Source organism: Eucyclogobius newberryi, unplaced genomic scaffold, assembly GCF_026437365.1.
Source record: "Eucyclogobius newberryi isolate DKJ021-1_F unplaced genomic scaffold, fEucNew1.0.hap1 SCAF_8, whole genome shotgun sequence".
Classification (NCBI taxonomy): Eukaryota; Metazoa; Chordata; class Actinopteri; order Gobiiformes; family Gobiidae; genus Eucyclogobius; species Eucyclogobius newberryi.
In genome coordinates this window covers 23,339,502-23,360,476 of record NW_027316500.1, presented here as the reverse complement: position 1 = coordinate 23,360,476, position 20,975 = coordinate 23,339,502, and the positions used below count along the sequence as shown (strand labels likewise).

The 20,975-nt window shown below is 38.6% G+C and overlaps 1 protein-coding gene across 1 annotated transcript in view; it reads left to right on the top strand.

Annotated features, from left to right (window-relative positions):
• The first annotated feature begins 612 nt into the window (after positions 1-612).
• Positions 613-20,975, top strand: part of col17a1b (collagen, type XVII, alpha 1b) — a 35,668-nt gene continuing 15,305 nt past the window's right edge. The window contains exons 1-18 of the mRNA XM_072437534.1: positions 613-826; positions 3,289-3,359; positions 7,975-8,025; positions 8,176-8,283; positions 9,929-10,048; positions 10,082-10,261; positions 11,192-11,248; positions 11,339-11,374; positions 11,450-11,500; positions 13,020-13,166; positions 14,216-14,740; positions 15,784-15,870; positions 15,956-16,015; positions 16,077-16,226; positions 16,907-16,999; positions 17,075-17,119; positions 17,195-17,338; positions 20,451-20,975. The exon at positions 20,451-20,975 is cut by the window's right edge and continues 90 nt beyond it. Of these exons, the coding sequence (XP_072293635.1) occupies positions 3,326-3,359; positions 7,975-8,025; positions 8,176-8,283; positions 9,929-10,048; positions 10,082-10,261; positions 11,192-11,248; positions 11,339-11,374; positions 11,450-11,500; positions 13,020-13,166; positions 14,216-14,740; positions 15,784-15,870; positions 15,956-16,015; positions 16,077-16,226; positions 16,907-16,999; positions 17,075-17,119; positions 17,195-17,338; positions 20,451-20,975 (2,413 nt within the window). The 5' untranslated portion in view covers positions 613-826; positions 3,289-3,325. The remainder of the gene's footprint in view (positions 827-3,288; positions 3,360-7,974; positions 8,026-8,175; positions 8,284-9,928; positions 10,049-10,081; positions 10,262-11,191; positions 11,249-11,338; positions 11,375-11,449; positions 11,501-13,019; positions 13,167-14,215; positions 14,741-15,783; positions 15,871-15,955; positions 16,016-16,076; positions 16,227-16,906; positions 17,000-17,074; positions 17,120-17,194; positions 17,339-20,450) is intronic.

Here is a 20,975-nt window from a genome sequence, read left to right as displayed (position 1 = left end):
ACAAAAATCCAAACTTTTTAATCACTGGATGCACAGTCATTTTAACCACCTCACAACATGTCTCAGTGTCAATGTGTAATTTTACCCCAAAAATGACTATAATCCACTTATTGAGGGTGGGAGTACTCATGAAATCATTTTTAATTTTTTTCTTCAACTGGCCCAAAGCATTTATTTAGAACAAAATCTTGAGATGGTGTTGAACAGTATTTGCTTTAACATAAACATAAAGGCACGTGTGCATACACCGACCATGACTGCGTTTAAACGTCCCCCATGTGCTCTCCAGATGTGTTCCAGCTGCAGCAGCACAATAGATGAAATGGCTGAGTTGAAACAGTGGCCAACCTTTCCCTCCTACGCCCCACAAGGAAAAAAGAAAAAAGAAGAAGAGTGAGACGAGGGGGGCAGACGAGGCGCACAACCGTCTCCAAAACACTCTCACCATTACGAGAGCTCCAAACTCTGCTGTTTAACCCAAAGCAGTGAGTGTGGCTGGTCCAACGGTCTGGTCTGTGCGTGAGTTTGTGCGTGCGTCTGTGCGTGCGTCTGTGCGTGGCAGAGATTGCCGCACGTTATTAGTTCCCTGCGGCGCCGTTTTCTCTCCTTTCTCCCGTTGTCTTCTACACCTGCCTGGAAAAAGAAAAAAAACCTTTCAAACTCTGCTGGGCGCGGCTGGGACCGATGCCCAAATAGAATATCTGCTTTGGCTTGTCTGGGTAAGTTAACAAAAGAAGAAGGAGACGGGAGGGGAGACGCACACGGACTCAGAAGACGTTGGGGACATCTCCAAACTCAAGTGCGCATCTTGGAACTTTACAACAACGTGCGTGAGGACTTGACTCTACTCCAGCTTGAGTAAACCTGGGATTTGACTGACTTTCTTTTCCTTTTTTTGCATCTAAATGTTTATATATCTAAGTTTTCATCTTTTAATAGTTAAAGCATTGAGACGCGCTTTTGACGCACTTGGAGGCGCTTTTGACGCACTTTTATGGAGAGATTTGCGCGCTGTGATTTATTGGCACTAATATAACAATGTGAACTTCACAGACATGTAGGGGATTTCTCTCCAGGGATCACTTTCCTTCCGGTGCCATCTGAAAAACTGTCTGTCACTGTCACGGTGATAGCGGAGTAGTTTTACATGCGTTTGGGGCAAGGGCTATTTACATCTGACTAAATATACTCTTTTGGAAGGGGCCAGTGGGCTCTGTAGGGGCCAAGTCATCATTCAGATGATGCCTTTACTTTCAAACTTTGAACTATGTTAGATTAGGATTGGCTGTATTTCAGTGCCTTGAATTGTGTGTGTTAGTAAGTGAACCCAGGTGAAATCTTAGGGCACATGTGCAGAAAGAAACAGAGAGGAAAGACTTGAAATACAGTTGCTAGAGAATAGTCTATGTGCCCCATTTTGTTCTTGAGTTTAATTCCTGTCCATCTCGTTAGTTCCTCTAAAATTGGTCTTGAAATTGTAGGTTTGGATGTAATACTTGGTTAGTTAAAGCCAGGACTGCAACGTCTAGTCCTCGTTTTGTTCTAAGTTTGGAACACGTTGAGAACTGGTTTAGTCCTGCTGGTCAGTAGTTGGTTTAAAGTCTTTTAATCTTATCCTGTTTTAGCCATGGTCTAGTGCTTTGGACCAGGAACTGGTTCTAGTCCTGGATTAGGATTGTGTTACAGCTAAAATGGTTTTCACTACATTTTGTTTCTTAGTGACACGTTTACATTTCATCAAAGGCGCATTCACACTTGTTGTGTTTTGTCATTTTTGGTTCTAAATTGAGCCATTTTATGTCATTTAGTCCCATTTAATCCTGATGTGGACTTGGTTGTGTCCTGTCCTGGTTTAGCCCTGCTCTAGTTCTGGTTTAGTTGAGGGTTTAGTCCTGGTTTAGTCTCAATTTGGATGAGGTGATTGTGCACCCGTCATAATTTATTCAGCTATTTTAGAATGAGCAGAGATCAAGGATTAAACATGTTAAAAAACATGCGAGTGTTGAAAATCATGACAGAACCAGGTCTACACAAAGTTCATCTTCACACATGTCGTTATTTGGTCCTAAATTCTGCCCATTTTAGCTTTAATGTGAACTTGGTTTGGTCCTGTTCTAATCCTTATTCAGCCCTGAACTAGTTTGGTTCAGGTTTAACACCAATCTTGAAGTGGTTAATGTGCAAGTGTGAGCGATGCACCTTAAACTAGGTCTAAACCAGGACTAAACAAGAAATAAACCGGGAACAAACCAGCAAATATACATTACCTACAACACAGCTAAATTCATAATGCCTAAAGCAAGTATAAACCATAATGTAGGACTATACCAGGACCTCACCTCGCCTGAACCACAACTATCAGCAGTTTTATCAAGCTTTAAGCAGCATCTTAGAGTTCATTCACACACGTCTTTTCCAAGTTTTAGCTCAGTTTGAGTCAAAATGTATTCTACGCTTGTCCTGGTTAGTCTTGGTTTAGTCCACATTTTGTTCTGGGTTTATTTCCAGTTTAGTCCCAATATTAATGTAGTGACTGCAAATGTGAACGCGCCCTTAAAGTCCTTTCCTTACACCGAAACAGTCCAAAAACATCCCAATAGCGTGCCACCTTTAGTACTCCCATTACAGCCTGAGAAACCCTGCTTGAGGCTACCATTTATTGGTTAAATATTGCAGACTCTTCAACCAGTTCCTTGTCTTTATTTTGAGTTTTTGCCACTTGTTCATTCCTCTCGACCTCTATGCTAAGCCATCTATCACTTGTCGCATGCACGGTCGGGTTCATCCTCTGCAGCTCTCTTTGCTTCCGACCGTATTTCTTTCTCTCTCGTGTGCATTCGCTCTTACACGTGCGTCTGAATGTCTGTGGTGGCAAGGGCGTGGTGAGAGGACCATCTATTCAGCCTGTGCACTGCTCCTACACCCTCTTTTGTCCCTTTGTTGGTGCAGTTTTCAAACAAGCAAAATGAATACCCAAATGTGGTGCAACTCATGGTCCCGTATGATGAATGGCTTTGTGGGACTGTCTTTGGAGGGATTTCAATGTAATGTTTTGTCTCTTTCCAATGAATTCAAAGCAAGTAAAGTTTAAAGAGAGCGCTGATATTAGAAGAGAGTTGTTTGTCTGCTCTTGTCTTGTTTTTACAGTTAAATTTAACCCACATTTTAGCAGCATGACCAGTGACTTGTGACTTCTGCTCTTTGATATCGAATTCCTCATTAACGCACCCTTTTACTGCATCTGCGTCTGAGGACTGATTTTTAAGAGCTGGTTTATTGCCGTTGCAGCCGATAAGATGGAGGGACGGAGAGATTAACGGAAGGCATGGACTTCTCCACAGGAATGTCCGAGGAGAGGGGTGAGAATTCCCGTTTGTTTATGAGATTTATTATATAATGTCAATAAAAAGAAAAATTATCTACAGTACATTGTTACTTTCAAATGAATAAAATCTAATCATAAAGTCTGCATGCTAAACTATAAAGGTTAAGGCTAATGTACAAGTATAATTTTGGAAGTTTTAAGGGTTCTTTATACATTTCAAATATGAACTGTATAACCAAATTTACAATAGTTTGCATATAGCATCTTCAATTGATTTAAAACCAAAATTGAACAAAAGTTTTAGGTGCGGAGATGTTTTGTCACTCATCCAAATAAAATACATTAAAAGTAAACATATGATAAAGTAGGAAATTAATCAATGATCAGCTTTTTAAATGAGAGGTCCACAGTCAAACCTCTGTTAGTGTTTTCTGGAGCAGAGTTCAAACTTCAAAGGAAGGAATCGAACGGCATTTTGTGGTAAATTAATGTTATTAAAAGTAATTTTGTTTTGTTTAAATTCAGGGAATGAATATGAAATATTCATTTTTAAAGGGGACATATTATGCATTATGCATTTTATCTTGTTACAATAGTGTTTCCTCATCATTAGTTTACTCAAAGTTGTATCAGGATCGTCCTGCAACTGAGGCTCTTATCCCCGCCACATCCTGTAAAGAGTTGAGAATGAGATTACCCAAAAATAAAATCAAGACTCATGTTGGGTTCTAAGCAACTTCTCAAAAATGAAAACATGTAAATGACAAGCTGCTGCTTATTACGGTGAAATGTCACAATGAGGAGGCGGGGCTTATCAGTTCGGCTGTCTTGAACAGAAAGTCAATGAACCTTTTTCTATTACCAGCCTTTAATAATGAAAATCAAATCAAGTCAACAATTGTGATCAATCCATGTGGGGAAAAACATGATTACATCTTGTCACATTGTCCAGCCCTATGACAATGTGTGTAAGAGAATGAGTCTGTTCAATAAGACGCTTTATCTGCAGTTAAAGTTGTTTTGCTTTTGTTCTCGACTTTCTTTACACATGTTTAGGAAAAGCACTTAGTTGTACCGACATGTCCTACACCATAAAGACTGGATTAGTTTTATTTGCAGATTCCCTCAGACATACTCTACCTCCCACAGAAGGTATCACGCCTGAACTTTTTTCAGAAACAGAGCTTAAAAATCTTAGGTTCTCCCAGTTTTTTTTATTATGGCTACAAAAATATTCTTGAAAAACCTAATGCCCCTATTATTTAAGTCTTATGTGTAAACTTGGGTGTTTTTCTTGTTACTTACTGTCACTTTGGCTGCTGAAACACTCCACTGTTGCTAACTGATGGGAATGGAAGTCATCTTAGGCTTTCATTCAGGCTGGAATTTTAAATCTTGGCTCTGTTCCTTGGACTTTTTGGGGATGATTACACGTCTGACACTGACCAAATCCTCCAGCATGTAATTAGTCATTATTTTTATCTGTCAGGGCTAAAGGTCTGATTCGACTCATCTTGTGCTTTCCAAAATAGCGTGTTCTAGAAGTGAGAAGCAAAGTAAGAAGCAAAACAGACAAGAGACAACAAGAGTGTGTCAAGAAAGCAGTCAGAGGTCACCTAAAAGAATGAAAGAAATGTTATAATTAGTTGAACATTCCACACAAATGTAGAAAACTAAAAAAAAAGAAAGTAAGATTTATACCAATTATGAATTTTTGCTCACAAATATCTTACTGAATTTAAAATATTTCCAGTATGTTTTATCTAGAGCAGATACTGCATTGCTTTTTCATATTGTATAAATAACAATATTGGGCAGTAACAAAATTTGTTACTGCAATCTGATTACAGTGCAATAAAGATCATTTAATGATCTTTATTGCACTGTAATCAGATTGCATTTTAGGGATCAATGATTGTGATGTCAGTAATTATATTACAGTTTCTAACTTTAGTCACGTTTGATCACTGGTACTTGGATGTGTAATCCATAGAACTATGTCATGAAACAGTAAAAAAGATTAACCAGTTGAACACAACATCATATTCTACAAAGGCAGATCCGCTGTGAACCAGGACTTTCTGTTGTTAAATAACACAAATAACTCAAGTGGGAAGATGCTTTTCATAAGTTACTTCCGGAGCTGTTATGTAAGACATTTCTTATAGTAATCAGTAATCAGTAATCTAATATTTTTTCAAATAAAGTAATCGGAGTAGTAATCAAACTACTAAGTAGAGGAAAAAATTACTTCAATCAAAAAATTATAGAAAACAGTCAAATTGAAAGCATCCGAGGCACAAAAGATTAAAAGTCCTTTATTTACATAGACTGCTTTCTACCATGTTTTTAAAGTAATTTTCCCTTTACTCTAGTAGTGTTGTCATCCACAAAGAGCACCTTTGCCATTTCTGTGGATCTATAACATTTATTCCTAGTACAGTATTTATAAATTATACTACATTTAGAAGGAGCCAGTAACCAGATTATATTTACAAAATATTCTGACCAACACTGATAAAGAATAATAATGTAATAAAAAATAAATTAGCCTGCATATAATTAGCAATATAAGAGAAAAACTGAAACAAGCTTTCTCCCTGTTTGCAGGTTTATGGTCAAAGGACAGGTCATGGCACTGCACTCTGCTTTTTAAAGTCTTTATGGGGAAAAGCTCCAACAGTACAGTCCATTACTACAGTACAATTACTACAGTACAATTACTCTGATGGAAATCAAATTTGCAGCTTGTCGATCAGACTTATGTGTGTGTGATAAGTGAGAGTGTTTAAATAACAGTGTTTGCCCCAATAAATGATTATTATTATTATTCTCATGTAGTTGAATTGTTATTTAAGGGATCCCATTGCTGTAAATGATCAGGATTAATGTGTTTTCTTTACCAGACTAAACCTTGATCATTTTCATCGGGAGAAGCGCAGGAACCTCAAACAGTAATATGCAAATCACACTGATGATGGAAGAGAAAGGCCAAAAGTAAAGAGCTGGAATGAGCTAAAACTGTAAAACATGCACATCCAGTTACGTCTTTTTATCAATGTTCAAAGTTCACTTCACCAATATCATTTATTTCTGTCTTTAAAGGGGCCCATAGCATGTATGACATCAGTGTTTACATAGCTGATGCTTCCCTCCTGACCGCTCAGCGAGACTCCTCTAGAATTACACTCTCAACCTGGGCATGGGTTTGTTTTTGCGTTTCCTTTTTTGGGAATTGCCAAAGACAATCCCCTTCCTCTGTTTAGAAACATAATTGGTGTCAGTCTTTATGCCAGATGCACATCCTGACACAACCTGCACACAGCTTTAGCTAACATCGTCACATTTTGACACTAGAAAAATACCTATTTCACCTTAGATCATTTGTTCGGACAGAAAGGACAGTGAAGTTGAGTCCATGTTTCAGGCTTTGTAATTACAGAGATTTAACTGTAAACCTGGTCAAAACATCTGCTAAATGACATGTTTAACTGCAAGATTTACTGTAAACTTCTTTACTGTTCTACACCCCAGGAGAAATATCACTTTATTCAATTTATAAAACTAAATTACACTGTAAAAGTGTTTTATTTTTAATCAGTTCTTTTTGCAGACTGTTGTATAACTGTATAGGCTCACCTGATGTACCAAAACTAGAGCGGAGGTTTTTTTTTTACATAATGATTGATCACAATTTACGATAAAAAGTGTTTTTGGGATGGGCACAAAAAACACACTTTCCTCTTTCCTACCCGCTGCATGTGAACCGCCTGTACACAGTGAAGGTGCATGGGCTTGTTACTGGAGCGTATGCAGTAGTGTGTGACTTAAATATACTTGCTGTGGAGAGTGAGCTCTACTTTACTGCTCGCTCCTTATCACCTGCAGCCTGTGGAAACCCTGCACATTGTGCGAGCGGCGAGAGTGACACAGCTCTGAAATCATCACGATGCCAGACGCTTCAGTGTGAGAGTCAGTTCTATAGAGGCCTTCATCTGATGAGATAGTGAGAGGATTGACTTTGATTGACATAAAGAACATAGGCACACACAGTCTTCTCCTCTATGGGAGACAACATTTTATTTGGTATTATTAATTAAAGCCAAATCTAATCTATGGGTTAAAAAACAACTCAAATATAAGTCCTATATTATACATCAAATTCAACAAACATTAACAAAAACAATATGCATTAGTCTAGAAAGGAGATACTCAATTCCATACTGAACACATCAAATAAAAAAAATAAAAATAAAGTTGTACATTTTGTGTTCTGTCTCGGAGCTGGTGGTGACTATTCTAATCTATTATTGTATAATACAAAATTGTGTTTATAGGATTGTTCTGAGTAACAAGTTTTTTCCTTCATATGGAATATGCTATGGAGCCAAGAGTGGTCCATTTTCTTTACCAGTTTTAAGTAAAAAATAACAACAACTTTCCCAGTTTCACATTTCAGTTTTTTAGTTTAAAGATTAAGGAAATTGTTTAGCTCCATTGAAATTTTAGAAAATGTAGTTTTGTGACATTTGACTTTTGAACACATTAAATAGGCTATATAAATGCCATTCTTTTACTATACTTATCATTAACAATAAGAAATCATGTCCGTACCACTTCCTAATCATATCTTTCCCATGTCTACACAGTTGTTACAGAAAGCGTTACATCTTCGTCCAGACTGGCTTCTCTCCCACCAAGTAAGCCCCCCTCCTGTCTTTAATACCACAATATCAGCAGAGAAAACCCCAACAGAAAGAGCATAATTACAGCCGCGTGGTTTGCAGGAAGTTTCCCGATGAGTAACTACTTCTCTTTTGTTTTGTTGCTGTGTGTCCTCCGGTTGCTAGAGGGAACCGGTGGATCAAATCACAGAATTATGTCCAGTGGTGCTGGCGGGCTGGGCTTGGAGAAGAATGTCTTAACCCAGAACAGCAGTGGAACTTATTTCTCTTCATGTGAGTGAGAGCAACTTTCCACTCGGGCCGAGAGACGCATCCGTGTTTAAGAGCCTGAATCAGAGTTTTACTGAGGATTTTAAAGGTTTGGCTGGTAACTAAAAAGCGGTAAACATGAGCTTCAAAAATGTGTCCCAGAAAGATTCAAGCAAAAAATAGATTGATTAAAACAACAAAAAATACGGAAAAATCAGTGTAAAACATGTATTTTTACTTGCCACAGATCTGACCTGTAATTTGATCAAGAGATGTCACCGGCTTGTTTCCTTGGAGATAGATTACTGTTTACTTACTGCGGAACATTCCTGCTAAAGCAATAACGTCACAGTGGAAACAAGCAGATGATGGAAAAGCGTACTTCTGGTTGTAGTAAACTTACAAGTTTCTGCTGGATTTTCAATGATTTCACAGGTTTTCACATGAGTGTGGGGCGTGGTGCTAAAAGTTCAGCAATGTCAGCAAAAGTGTCTTCCAAAATCTACACCCTGCATTTTTAACAATGTATTTTAAGAGTAAAAGTCTGAGATTAAGTATGGACACTCAACAAAGTTTTGTTTTCCACCAAATAAATGCAAATGTTCATTATTATATCAATAAGTCATTATTTGATACTTTTATTTATCAATAATCTGACTAAAATAAGATTTATTTATATATATATATATATATATATATATATATATATATATATATATATATATATATATATATATATATATATATATATATATATATATATATATATATATATATATATATATGTGTTGGATTTGCATTAAAAATGTCTTTAACTGGGTGTCATCAATGGCCACAATATTGAAACTTAGATGTTTTTTCTTGGCTTTTAAATGTCCACCTCACCTTAAAGTGTATGTATCAATATTTTTTTCATCTAATAGAGTCAACTTTGTCTTGCCCAAATACGGATATACTGAAAAAGCTTTGTTTTAATCTTCTGAAAACCAGGAAGTAGCGCTGGTGTGCTATTAGCATGCTAGTTGTTGTTAGCATTAGCGTGATGCTCAAACTTCACTCTGGCCTTTGAAAGTGGTTTAACTGCTAATAAACTCATTGCAGTAAACAACTATGATGCTTGGAATGTGTTAGTAAATTGATTGGATCGTTTGTCAGAATATGTCACAAAATACATTTTAATGCAGGTTTCTCAGTATTCAGTAAATAAATACATTTTAATGCAGGTTTCTCAGTATTCAGTAAATAAATACATTTTAATGCAGGTTTCTCAGTATTCAGTAAATAAATACATTTTCTTTGTTTCATTTATTTTTCCAAAATTATATTACGTTATTTTTATATTTATTAGATATTATATATATTAAATAAAACAACAAAAACAAACAAGACCAGAGAGAAAAAAATGAGGTAAAAGGCAAGGAGAAACGCCCAAAGATAAAGAAAATGAAGCCACACAAAAGCCAAAATAACAGTTTCATTTTGTCCAGTTTCTGTCAAATTTGTCCATTTTCAAGTTGAGTCCATATGTAATTTTCGTCCTCATTTTACGTATCTAGACTATGATGCCAAATCCTTAATTGTCAGTGCAGTTTGTGTCATCCATTTTTACACATTTTCAAAGTATTCTTCTGTCTTGTAACCACAGTAACTTCTTTGTACCTGGTTGCAGCCTCAGTGGGGGTGAGCAGCAGCACGTACGCCTCCTCCTCGGGGGTCTACCTGAGCGGGGACTCCTCGGGTGGCGGTGACGGCGTAGGGGGCTTTCTGGATGTGGAGGGCTATGGCAGGAGTGGAGGAGGAGGAGGAGGTGGAGGAGGAGGAGGTGGAGGAGGAGGTGGAGGAGGCAGTTACATGGTCAGCTCCAGCTCCGTGTCCAAGGTGAGGTCCAGCAGCTCCAACGGGGGAGGCAGGAGGACACAGATCTCCAGCTCGACCGGAGGACTCTCGCCTTCGACCTTCAGGGAGAGGAAGACCGTGTCCAGCCGCTCCGGAGGTTACGATGGTGAGTTGTGTGGGCGCGGTGATGTCTGTGTGGCTTTAAATGCAGTGAGAGTGAAAGACACACGACGCAATGTTGAGGTTTAAGCTTCTGCATTTTTACTACAGCACTTCAATAATACTTCAAATAAATATACATCATGGAAAAATAAATACAGATACTCAAGCATACATAGTCTCTACAGTCTTTGTTTCTCAATAGTTATTAGTTGCTCATGCTGTTACATTTTGTATACAATATACAATGCATCCAGGGAGTTTTTTCACATTTTGTTATGATACAGCCTTATTCTAAAATAGATAACATTTATTAATTTACCTCAAAATTATACAAACAATACCTCATAATGACTCAAAATTATTTAAAAAAAAGAAGTCGATTTAATTTATTGAATTTATTTTGGATGTACCTGTACTGTAATTTGTACCTCAAAGTGACATATTAGTGTTGCAACTATTAAGAACAAAAAGAGCAGTAGAAGAATAAGAATGGAATAGAACTGGCAAAATATGTGTAAAAGATAAGTTATAAAATGAAAAGTACATCAAAGCTAAACATACAGCATTTGCCCATCAGATTGACTTGGATAAAACAAACTGAGATCATCTAAATCATTCTTTTTTACTTATATATATTATGTACACCAACACCAAATTCTTAGGAAGGGCCTAGTTTCACTTTTTTTTTTTAAATTTCAGCAAGATTAACCACACAAAAAGAAGCATTTATTCAAAGTCTTCATAAGGATGTTTCAGTTTGAAATACTGCCTCCGTTTCACAGTAAGCTATTATAACGACCGCTGCAGGCGTTTGGAAAGTATCACATGACCGCCATCGCCATCGCAGCTGTTGTTTAAACGTCTGAGAGTGTCAAAGAATAAGAAAGGCACAAGGGTCACGATTTAAACTTGAACTTCTTGTGTTTTCATGCAGGAAGTTCCAGTGCAAACTCCTCTCCTGAATTTACACGCAAAGATTATGGAAACTATTGTGAGTCCGAATGACAACCCTAAGCATTAAGTAGCGCGATTGCTTAATAATCTACCAACTTTATTTGTTATTTCTGTCTGTTCCTCTTAGGCGCTGGCAGCTCGAGAGGAAGAAGTGAAAGCAGAGGTGACTTGTCAACAATCTCTTTTGACCATCTGACCATCCAGGACGTAACTTTTATGATCGTATTTTATTTTCCAGAGAGTGAGATCCGAGCCAGGCTGCAGAGCGCTTCTCCCTCGGCCTCCAGATGTAAGAGCTTTTGAGACGCACAGATTTTTGCAATGCCAAAGTTACGCAACCCCCCGTAACGCAACAAAAGCATCTTTATCCCATTCAACTTCAATATGGGGCCTTCTCGCGCAGACTTGGCTCGCCATTTTTTGAATTATTTCCTTGTCAGAAAGTTCTGCAAGAGAATTCCTTGCGCTCCTGTTCTCACATGCACATTGAGTAGAGTAAAATCCAGATTTGTCACACGTGATAAAAACGTATAGGGGAACAGGGGAAAGTGCAAAAGAGAGCAAACTAAAGGGTGTTTTTCTTGAGTTTTGTAAGAAGGACAAAAAATAGAAAGTGTGTGTTGGCAACAATGGCACACATGAGTCACAGTTTGGGGCAGCACCTCCCAAATTTACTTTAGTCATAATCTGGCAGGCTTTGACCGCACCCCCTGCTGGTTTATAAGTGCAATTATTATTCAACAAATGAAGCTTGATTGCAAGTGAGAAAAACCAAAAACACTCAATAGTTTTTTTGGGAGTATCTTGATTTCCAAACAGTCGTATGTCAATTTAACAGAAATGTGTCTCAAAATGTATTAGTTCAGGTTTAAATATCATACAAATGTAGCTATAAATATCACACTACTCTTTTACTATTTACTAACTTACTGTTATTTTCTTCTTATTTTACTATCAACGGAATCATGAATAAAAGAGGATTATGTAGCCTATAAATATGTGTTTAATTTTGCTGTGTTTTTAGATGCTCTTCATATTTTTCACACCTAAGCTTCTTAATAAGCCTCTTAACTGTGACGCCTCTGGAGACTCAAACGTCACAAATATAGAACAGAAGGGTCAAGGCCAGGCTAAATACCAGAATACACACGCAGCAGCAGTATGTGTGTATATGTGTGTATATGTGTACATGTGGAGCCTCTTTAGCTCATGTTTCATATGATGTTTATGTCCAGTACACACTACTTTAAAATACCCCATTGCAAAGTATACGGACAACTTTGACAGCTTGTCACATAAACCGACCATCTTTATGTGTCTAAATAGTTGGTTGTTAAAGCAGCTTATGAACAATTTACAAACAAAACAAATCACTTTTTTATTTGGTGGTGAATTTATTTTAAAAAGCTGATAAAAATACAAAATAAAGGACATTTTACCTACTATCTAAACAAATTAATTTTACCAGAGGAAGTAGGCTTGGTTGAGCAACTTCATTGACAGTTATTCATAGTTATCCATCTACTAAAATGTATTAAATATCATATCAATTGTAATAATGAAGACATATTAAGTTTCAAACAAATATATTTCAAAGTAGAGGATTTATGTGCATGGTGATTTAACAGCAATGAAAAACATTAAATAAAGTAAATATTTCAAAATCTGAAGTAGTAAAGGGAAATACATGTCCACATAACATGAAAAAAACGGATTATTTCAAAATGTAAATACAATTACAGACATACAATTTATATAAAAGCTCCAAAGTGATTTTAATTCCCGACTTTGACTTGTTAACTTCCCAGGGACAGAGCTGGACGACGTGAAGAAGCTTCTCAAGGGCCGTTCGAGCAGCGTGAGCCCGACCCGCTCCTCCTCCGCATCCATCTCTCTGCCTGTGCCCAAAAAGACCATGGCCGAGCCCAAGACCGTGTCCGTGGCCACTCAGTCAGGTATCAGGAGTACACAGAGTACACAGGGTACACAGAGTACACAGGGTACACAGAGTCCTCCCTCTCTCAGTCCATACATGGCTTCATTCAGACACTATTGTTTATCAGCCTCTTTGAGTCACTGCTCAGGTATTCGTGTGCACATGTAAGATAAAGACATTATTTAAAGCTTATTGTTCCATGCTTTAGCACTCTCTGTTGGAATAAAACTATCAAAGTTATTTCCAGACGCTTACACTTTGTTTGTTGATTAGAGATATGCCTATGATCTGCATCTGAGGTAAACGGAAGTCTCTGTACAAAACAAGGGGTGAAAAATAATCAAACATAGAAATGATATAATGAATGAATTATCTTTCAGTGTAATATAGTTGCAGTAACAAAAATATATAGCTTTTATGCAGAGACACTTTTTTGGCAAACTTTGTATTCTTTACTTTTTTTTTTTTACCAGATAAAGCAGTAAACCTTTACAATCCCTGTGGTGTCCTTAACCCACTGAGCCAATCACAGGAACGCTGAGCTGAGCCAGAAATCATTCCTTACAGGATGGTCCTTCCTGTTATGCATTTTAGAACCAGCCAAGGCCATTGAGACATTGTCATGAGTTATAACAAAAAACTGACAACACGTTATATCATATTCATTGTAAACTGCTTTTAGGCATAGGCACATAAAGAACTTTAACGTAACGCTGTTGTGAGTAAACTGATCAGCAAAATATATGATTACTGCAGATCTGAGGACATAGATACATCTTGTGTGTTCATTATTTAAGAAGCTCCTACATATTCCATCTTGAAAAATAGATTTCTTCTTCATCTTGGCTGCATTGAAATGGAGCAACGGACGATAGTCTTCTGTTTTTTTTTAACATGCTGCCTAAAAAAGCGAGAAGAAGACAAGTACACTTTAATCCTCGGAGCTTTACTAGTTGATACTATGACTGTATTTGGTAATAAGTATTTGTAATATCACAAGCTTGCTCATAATATCACTGTACACATCTTTACACAGACAAGATTTGTTCACGAGTTGTATTTTTTCAGTTTCCAGCATGTACGACGCTGGCCTGAGATCGGACCAGTTCGTGGACGCCACGGGCCTTTACGACAACGCCGTCTCATTCGGACAGTACGGCGGCAGCGTCAAGTCGGGCCAGTACGACTCGGGCTTAAAATCCAGCGCGTACGGCGTCAGGTCGGGCCAGTACGACTCGGGGGTTAAAGCAGGTACGTACGGCGGCAGCGTCACATCCGGGCAGTTCGACACCATGAACGGCTACAAATCCAGCCAGTACGACATGAGTCTGCGCTCCGGGCATTACGACCTGGGCCTGAAGACGGACCACTACGGCTCGGCAGTGAAGTCCGGTCACTCCACTGTTCGCTCGGCCCAGTACGACAACGCTACAGTGGACGCTGCGCTGCCGGCGTTTACGTGGTCCACCGCCACCCTGCCCTCCTCTCCTGCTGCGGCCCCGGCGATCGCCACCAGCTACAGCTACCAGGTCAGCGCCAACAACATGGGGGGGTCTGTGCCACTCAGCCCCGCGTCTCCATCATCACTGTCAGGTAAAGACGGCATCCCAAGCACCACATCACTATATTCTAGTTTATTTTGCTCTAACCTTGATTGCTTTAACTGTGTGTGTGTGTTTTTGTGCGTGACTAACAAGTGAAGGGCGGATCCATACCAAATGAGTGAGATATTGAAAATGAATCGATTCTCATGCAAAAATGCCAATGCTTTAATTAATTTTAATACATTTTTGAAATACATTGTTTATGTTTTAGTTCATCTGAACATATATTTAATTTTTAGATAGTTTCAAGCTGCAGGTGGAAGCAAAGATAATAACGATAACTTCGATTTTTTTTTATAGTGAAGGACTTTCGATTCATTTTTAGGCAAGTTTATTTGTGGAGCACAATTTATACGCAAAGTAAAGTGCTTCACATAACAGGAAAAGATACATTAAAATCACAATGCAATCAGATGAAAACATAAAAAGACACAAATAATCATTATTAAATGAACTTTAAAAGAGTAAAGGGCAAATAAAATCCCCTTTTTCTTTTAAAAACATAACTCATTGGTATTAGTATTGCAATACTTGGCATCGGATTAAAACAAAAATCACTAGTATCGCCCGTCACTAATATTAACCCTAATAACAACACGTTTTGAGATTGATCTGTTCATTTTTCAAATACCTTAAGCGGAAATAAATATTAAGCTATTAAAGTAGGGCCTTAATCAGCATTGAGGCTTATATTGATAAGCATATAATGTTGTCTGTTGGTCTGGTTCTCGTACTGTCAATTTATCAAACACAATCAACTATCTTTGCCATTTTGTTCTAAAATGAGCTAATAACAAAAATAGTAATTAGATATTTCGGTTGGTCAATTTATCAGGCTGATATTGGAACTTTTTTGAATTTCGGCTTTAAATCTCCTCTTCTCTCTTAAATATTTAGTTTTACCCGACCTGCTGCCTGAAGATTATTTATAAAGCTTTATTTCAAAGAGAACACTCCCCAAAACGTGATTGTGTGTGTGTGTGTGTGTGTATAAATAGCTCTTAGTTTAAGATGCTGCATGTTTTTTTCCAGTGTATGGTTTTCAAAATAATTTGGGGCCCACATCAGGCAGTGTCCTCACCACCAGCGGAGCCAACACCACCAGTGCCAGTCTGGGAGGTGCGGACACATACGACTCACACGCCGCTGCCAACGTGTCTTGTCTTGTGTCTTTACATGTGCGTTTGTGTCTCGTCCACTGCAGGTTATGGAGTGCAGAAGAATATGTCCAGCGCTGCGGTCATTGGCTCTGCAGCTTCCACAGGTAACGATCAGAATGTAAGTGTAACTTTTGTGACGCTCGCGCTAAATCCATGTGTTTTCAGCAACCAGATCTCAAACTGAAGAATCCTTTAAGAGGTTTGTGGCTGCAGATAGAGAAAACCTAGCAGCCAAGAGGGATGGGGAGACTCTAATCCTGGCCAAAGACAGTGGGAAGCAGTTCACAAGTGGCAGCAGTGTGCATATCGGAGGAGGTCAGTTATTATATGCTCTTTTCCTTCCATACATTGGTTTGTAATGTCTTTTGCAGTGGTGGAAGAGGGACTCAATATGATTAAACAGATACAGGAGCAAAAAAACAACAAAATGCTCAAGTAATCGTAAATATATGACATAAAAAAACAATTTCAGACCTGTTCAAAGATAAATGTAGTGATTTTGATCAAGAATTGTACAGATCTTTGGTTAAAAGTAGCAATTCCAATCTATTCATACATTTTTCCTTGATATAAGCTGGGGCTTGAACTCAAAACCTTTAGAATGTCCCCCTCAAACCATATGAAAACCAATTTTACTTTTCAGTCCAATTAAAAGATGCAGTGGACTAAAAAGTATAGATTGTGAGGTAAAAACAAAAAGTTTCCACAGATGTTTACTCTTGCACTTTGTTACATTCCACTATTCCTTTTCTGGTAGTTACTGGAGGAAATTAAAAGCGTATAACTGCAGTTTTGCAATGTGGCCACCAGATGTCGGCAAAGCCATACTTGGAAATAACCTGTAATGACGGAAAGCCAACAAACATCTTGAGACTTCAATTATGCATTATTAAGCCCAGATGAACATGAAATTGAATTACTTTTCATGTCTCTTTAAATCCTTCAATATTAAATTTGCTTCATGTGAAGTACAAAAACATTACAAATATCTGCAGGCTCTCTGTCTGGAGACTCCATCAAGAAAGAGAAACTCATCTCAAGCTACGGAGAGACGGCTCAGCTTAAGGCGAATCTTGGCCACTCCTATTGTATGTGACACTCCCAAAACCAGAATGTTAGAAAGTATAACGTAATAGTATCTCATTTCTATATTTACTTTCCAGATGGAAGCACTGGAGTGTTGATGAAAGATAAAGCCACATATGCAGGTACCTACAGTTGCATTACGTACCACACTATCGCATTATGTCGCACTGTTGCATTTAAACCCGTGCTGTGTTCAGAGATCCGTCGGGACAGTGGGGTTTTTGGAGGAGGCGGGTTCTGCTGCTGCTCTGATTCGTGCTGCTCGTGGTGGAAATGGCTCCTGGGACTCCTCCTTCTTTCCCTTCTCCTTCTCGGACTTCTGTTTGGTCTCATTGCTCTGGGTGAGTCAACAAAATATGTCACAAATCCTGAGAAAGCGAGGTCAGATACGAGGAATTGTGTTTACAAGGGAGCGATGTCAAAGGCTAATCTTATTAAAGGATTGGACAGGGAGAAAACCAATAAAAAAGTCGGAGTTTTACAAGAAAATGAAAGTAACTGGGAGCCATGAGAAAAGTAAGTGCACTCCTCTGCCTGGAAATGTGATCTTGGAGGGTTGTGGTAGTGCCAACAGGTCTGGCATCCATTGTCGATGGAGCGGCGCTTGGAAATTGTTGCATAATTACATCATATATTTCGCTCTTCACTTCTGCAAAAGGAATTCATCAGAAAGAAGTGCTGAAAGTTTGTGCCAGCGTATTAATCATTTGAAAATGATTACAGCGTGTAGCCTGGAGTGGTACGGCAGAAGCAGCGCCGCAAAGAACAGTGCCGTGATTAAATAGATCCAAAATCACGTACACATGGAATATTACATCTTTCACTTATTAGATGATTTACAATTATTTAAATGTGTTGAACTTAAAAATAGATGCACTGGTGAGAAACGAGATACTTGAAGGCAGCGAAAGGGAAACAACTACAGAGCTACGATGTTTTTACAGCTCATTTCAATGGTTGGAACGAGGAGTTACCCAGAGTGTTGTTTGAAGTATATTACAGAAGGAATGAAGGTAAATAATTAAATGATACCAATGCAACAAGCTGCAAGAACGAGCAGCTGACAAGAGAATACAGATTAGATTTGTATTAAAGATCAAGTCAATTTAATCTACAGTTTTAGTCTTCTTTTGGGATTGTCCTTGGGTAGTAGTAAATACTAAATAAGCTCTGTTTTAGACCTGTTTTAGATCCAGCAGTACTAATACAAATAGTTTCTTAGGTTGTACTTGGAGTGAAACGTTTGAGAACCTCTGTGATAGATGACAATAAGTTTGAGGAAAAATGTTTTTGAAGCAGACCTGTAGATAATAAAACCATAATCTATAACAGAAAATACAGAAAGCCAATTGTTTTTCAGTTTAACTTTTGTGAGTGCTGTGTTGAGGTGAGTGCATTATCCAGCTACAATACACCTATGTAGTTGACTATGAGACGAGTGGCGGTTGAATCAAATTAGGCCCAGTTTAGTCATGAATTTAATTATACTCGACATTAAATCAACAATATTGCATTTGACCTGGATTAGTTCTGTCAAGACCAATTTTATTCTGTTAAACATTGTATTGTAAATGGCTGTGGCGAATGGCTGTGCGTCTTTTCACATATTTGGCTTTAACTACGGTAATTACATTTTGCAGAAAATATTATATAACCAAAATCCAGATTCAGTTTTGCACAGTCCACTCCAGACGACTAAATGAAGAGATAAATGCACATAGATAAAGGGACAGAAGACGGTGAAAGGAGGAAATGTCCTTCAGGGCTCATGACACAGTAACAGAGTGGATCGGTTGTTCTGTGCAGATGTTGAGAATGTGGATTTTGGCTCGGATCGTTCTCACATCTGTGTCCAATCCGCCTCCTTTCAAGTTTAATGTGCCACAAATGGACTGATCTGATATAACCCTTTGTTTTTCTCTAAACAGGATCAGAGAGGAATTTTTTACATTCTATTTTTATTAAAGATATTTCTGGTCCAAAGGCTGTAATAGACAGGACAGTTCTAATGGGAAATGGGGAGAGAAAGGATATAGACATTCAGCAAATGGTCAAGGGCTGGCATTGAACTAATGGCTCCACTCATGTGCAACGCATTTAACCACTGCGCCACTGGCAAAGCACCAATTTGAAAAAAAAAATGAACTACAGTACTCACATTTTTTGTAGTTGTGATAAAATGTGAATATATGATTATATTTCTGTGATGTATTTTATCTGCATAATAGTGATATTTTATCTGCATCATTAGTCTAAGAGAAGAACGGGTGTGTGACAAGATGGGCCAAAGGATGTTTACCCTAGGGGGGGAGTTGCACCCCCCCTTGCAGGCTTGATCTCTACGGAAAAATACCAAGTGCCTTGATGTGAGGCTGACCAATGAGAAATGTGACCCGCCTATTCCAGAATATCTAATAAAACCAACCAGCATGGGAAAAAACAGGGTGAGACGCGGGGGTGAGACGCAGGAGGGTCAGCCAGGCTCCTTACAACGGCCTGGCTGACACAGTCCCCGCGTTTTCTCCCATGCATGCCACACAAATGTCTGATGTTTCTGTGTCGTTTCATATTCTAGGTTGAATTGTGTTCTCGATGTGTTACGGAATAGCATCGGTGTATGTCTGATTCCATGACAGTAGTAAAGTAAATAGTAACTACCATATTTTCCGGACTTTAAGTCGCACCTTTTTTCATAGTTTCGGGGGTGCGACTTATACTTATTATATACTTATACTCTGGAGCGACTTATATGTGATATTCTTTGTTATTTTAACACTTGCAAACTCATTTCATACTTCAGTGCAACTTACATATGTTTTTTTCTTCTTTATTATGCATTTTTTGGCTGGTGCGACTTATACGGAAAATACAATAGTACTGTGAGTTGTAGTTTGCATGTGTACTTTATACTTTTTATTGAGTTAAATTTTGGCAGCAATGTAATTGAGTACATTTAGGCATGTAACTGTTGTAAGTACGTTTGAGCAGACTACTGCACCACTTCACTGCACTACACTTTAAAAATAACATATTTCCCTTTATGTACGGCTTTACCACAACTGATTTGGCTCATGGAGCGTCATTAAAGTTCTGCATTTGATTGACTTTTAATGAAATTAAGATCTAATGAGTGTAAATCCCATCCTGAAGCAGTAAAAGCATGTAGTTTGGACCAGACTATCTTTTGTGCTGAATGGCACTGATTCAAATTCTTGTTTAAGTTCATGAAATTAAGATTAAAACCCTTATTTATTAGTTTTTCATTGTTTTAATTTTCAAAAAAGTAAGATAGTGATCAATATGATAATACACTAGGATTAAGCCTAGTGTCATACAGTACCGCAGTCCAAATATAAAGATGATGACTTTGATAACGTTTGTTAACTGTCTTTATATAAGGAATGACAAAAATGGTATTTGATACATTTGTTGTATCATTTGTATCTTTTTCAGCGGAGGACGTGAGAAAGTTAAAGAACCGTGTGACTTCGCTGGAGTCTGAGTCTGCCGCCATTTCCGCTCGCACAAGTCGCTTTTCGGGCGGAAACGAAATCTACACGGGCACCGGCGATACCAATCTTCACGTAGGAGCCGGAGGGGCGGGGACTGGCACAGACACACGGGTAGGAGTCGGAGTCGGAGCTGGTGGAGGTGCAGGAGGAGGAACAGCGGGGGGCAGTACTTCTGGAACAAGTGGTGCTAGTAGTGGAGTGGCGGTGATCGGAGGCGGTGGAGCGGCAGGTGGAGCGGCAGGTGGTGCTGGAGGAGCTGGTGGAGCTGGTGGAGGAGCAGGAGGAGGCACTGGAGCAGGGAACACCTACATCTACTTTGGCGCTGGAGGAGCAGGCACCAGCGGAGGAGCAGGGGCCGGCACTATCACGGACACCAGGTACACGGACAGCAGCAGCAGCAGCGGCACCAGCTACAGCTCGGGCTCCACCGGCTACAGCGGAGGCAGCGCAGGGGCCACCGGCTTCA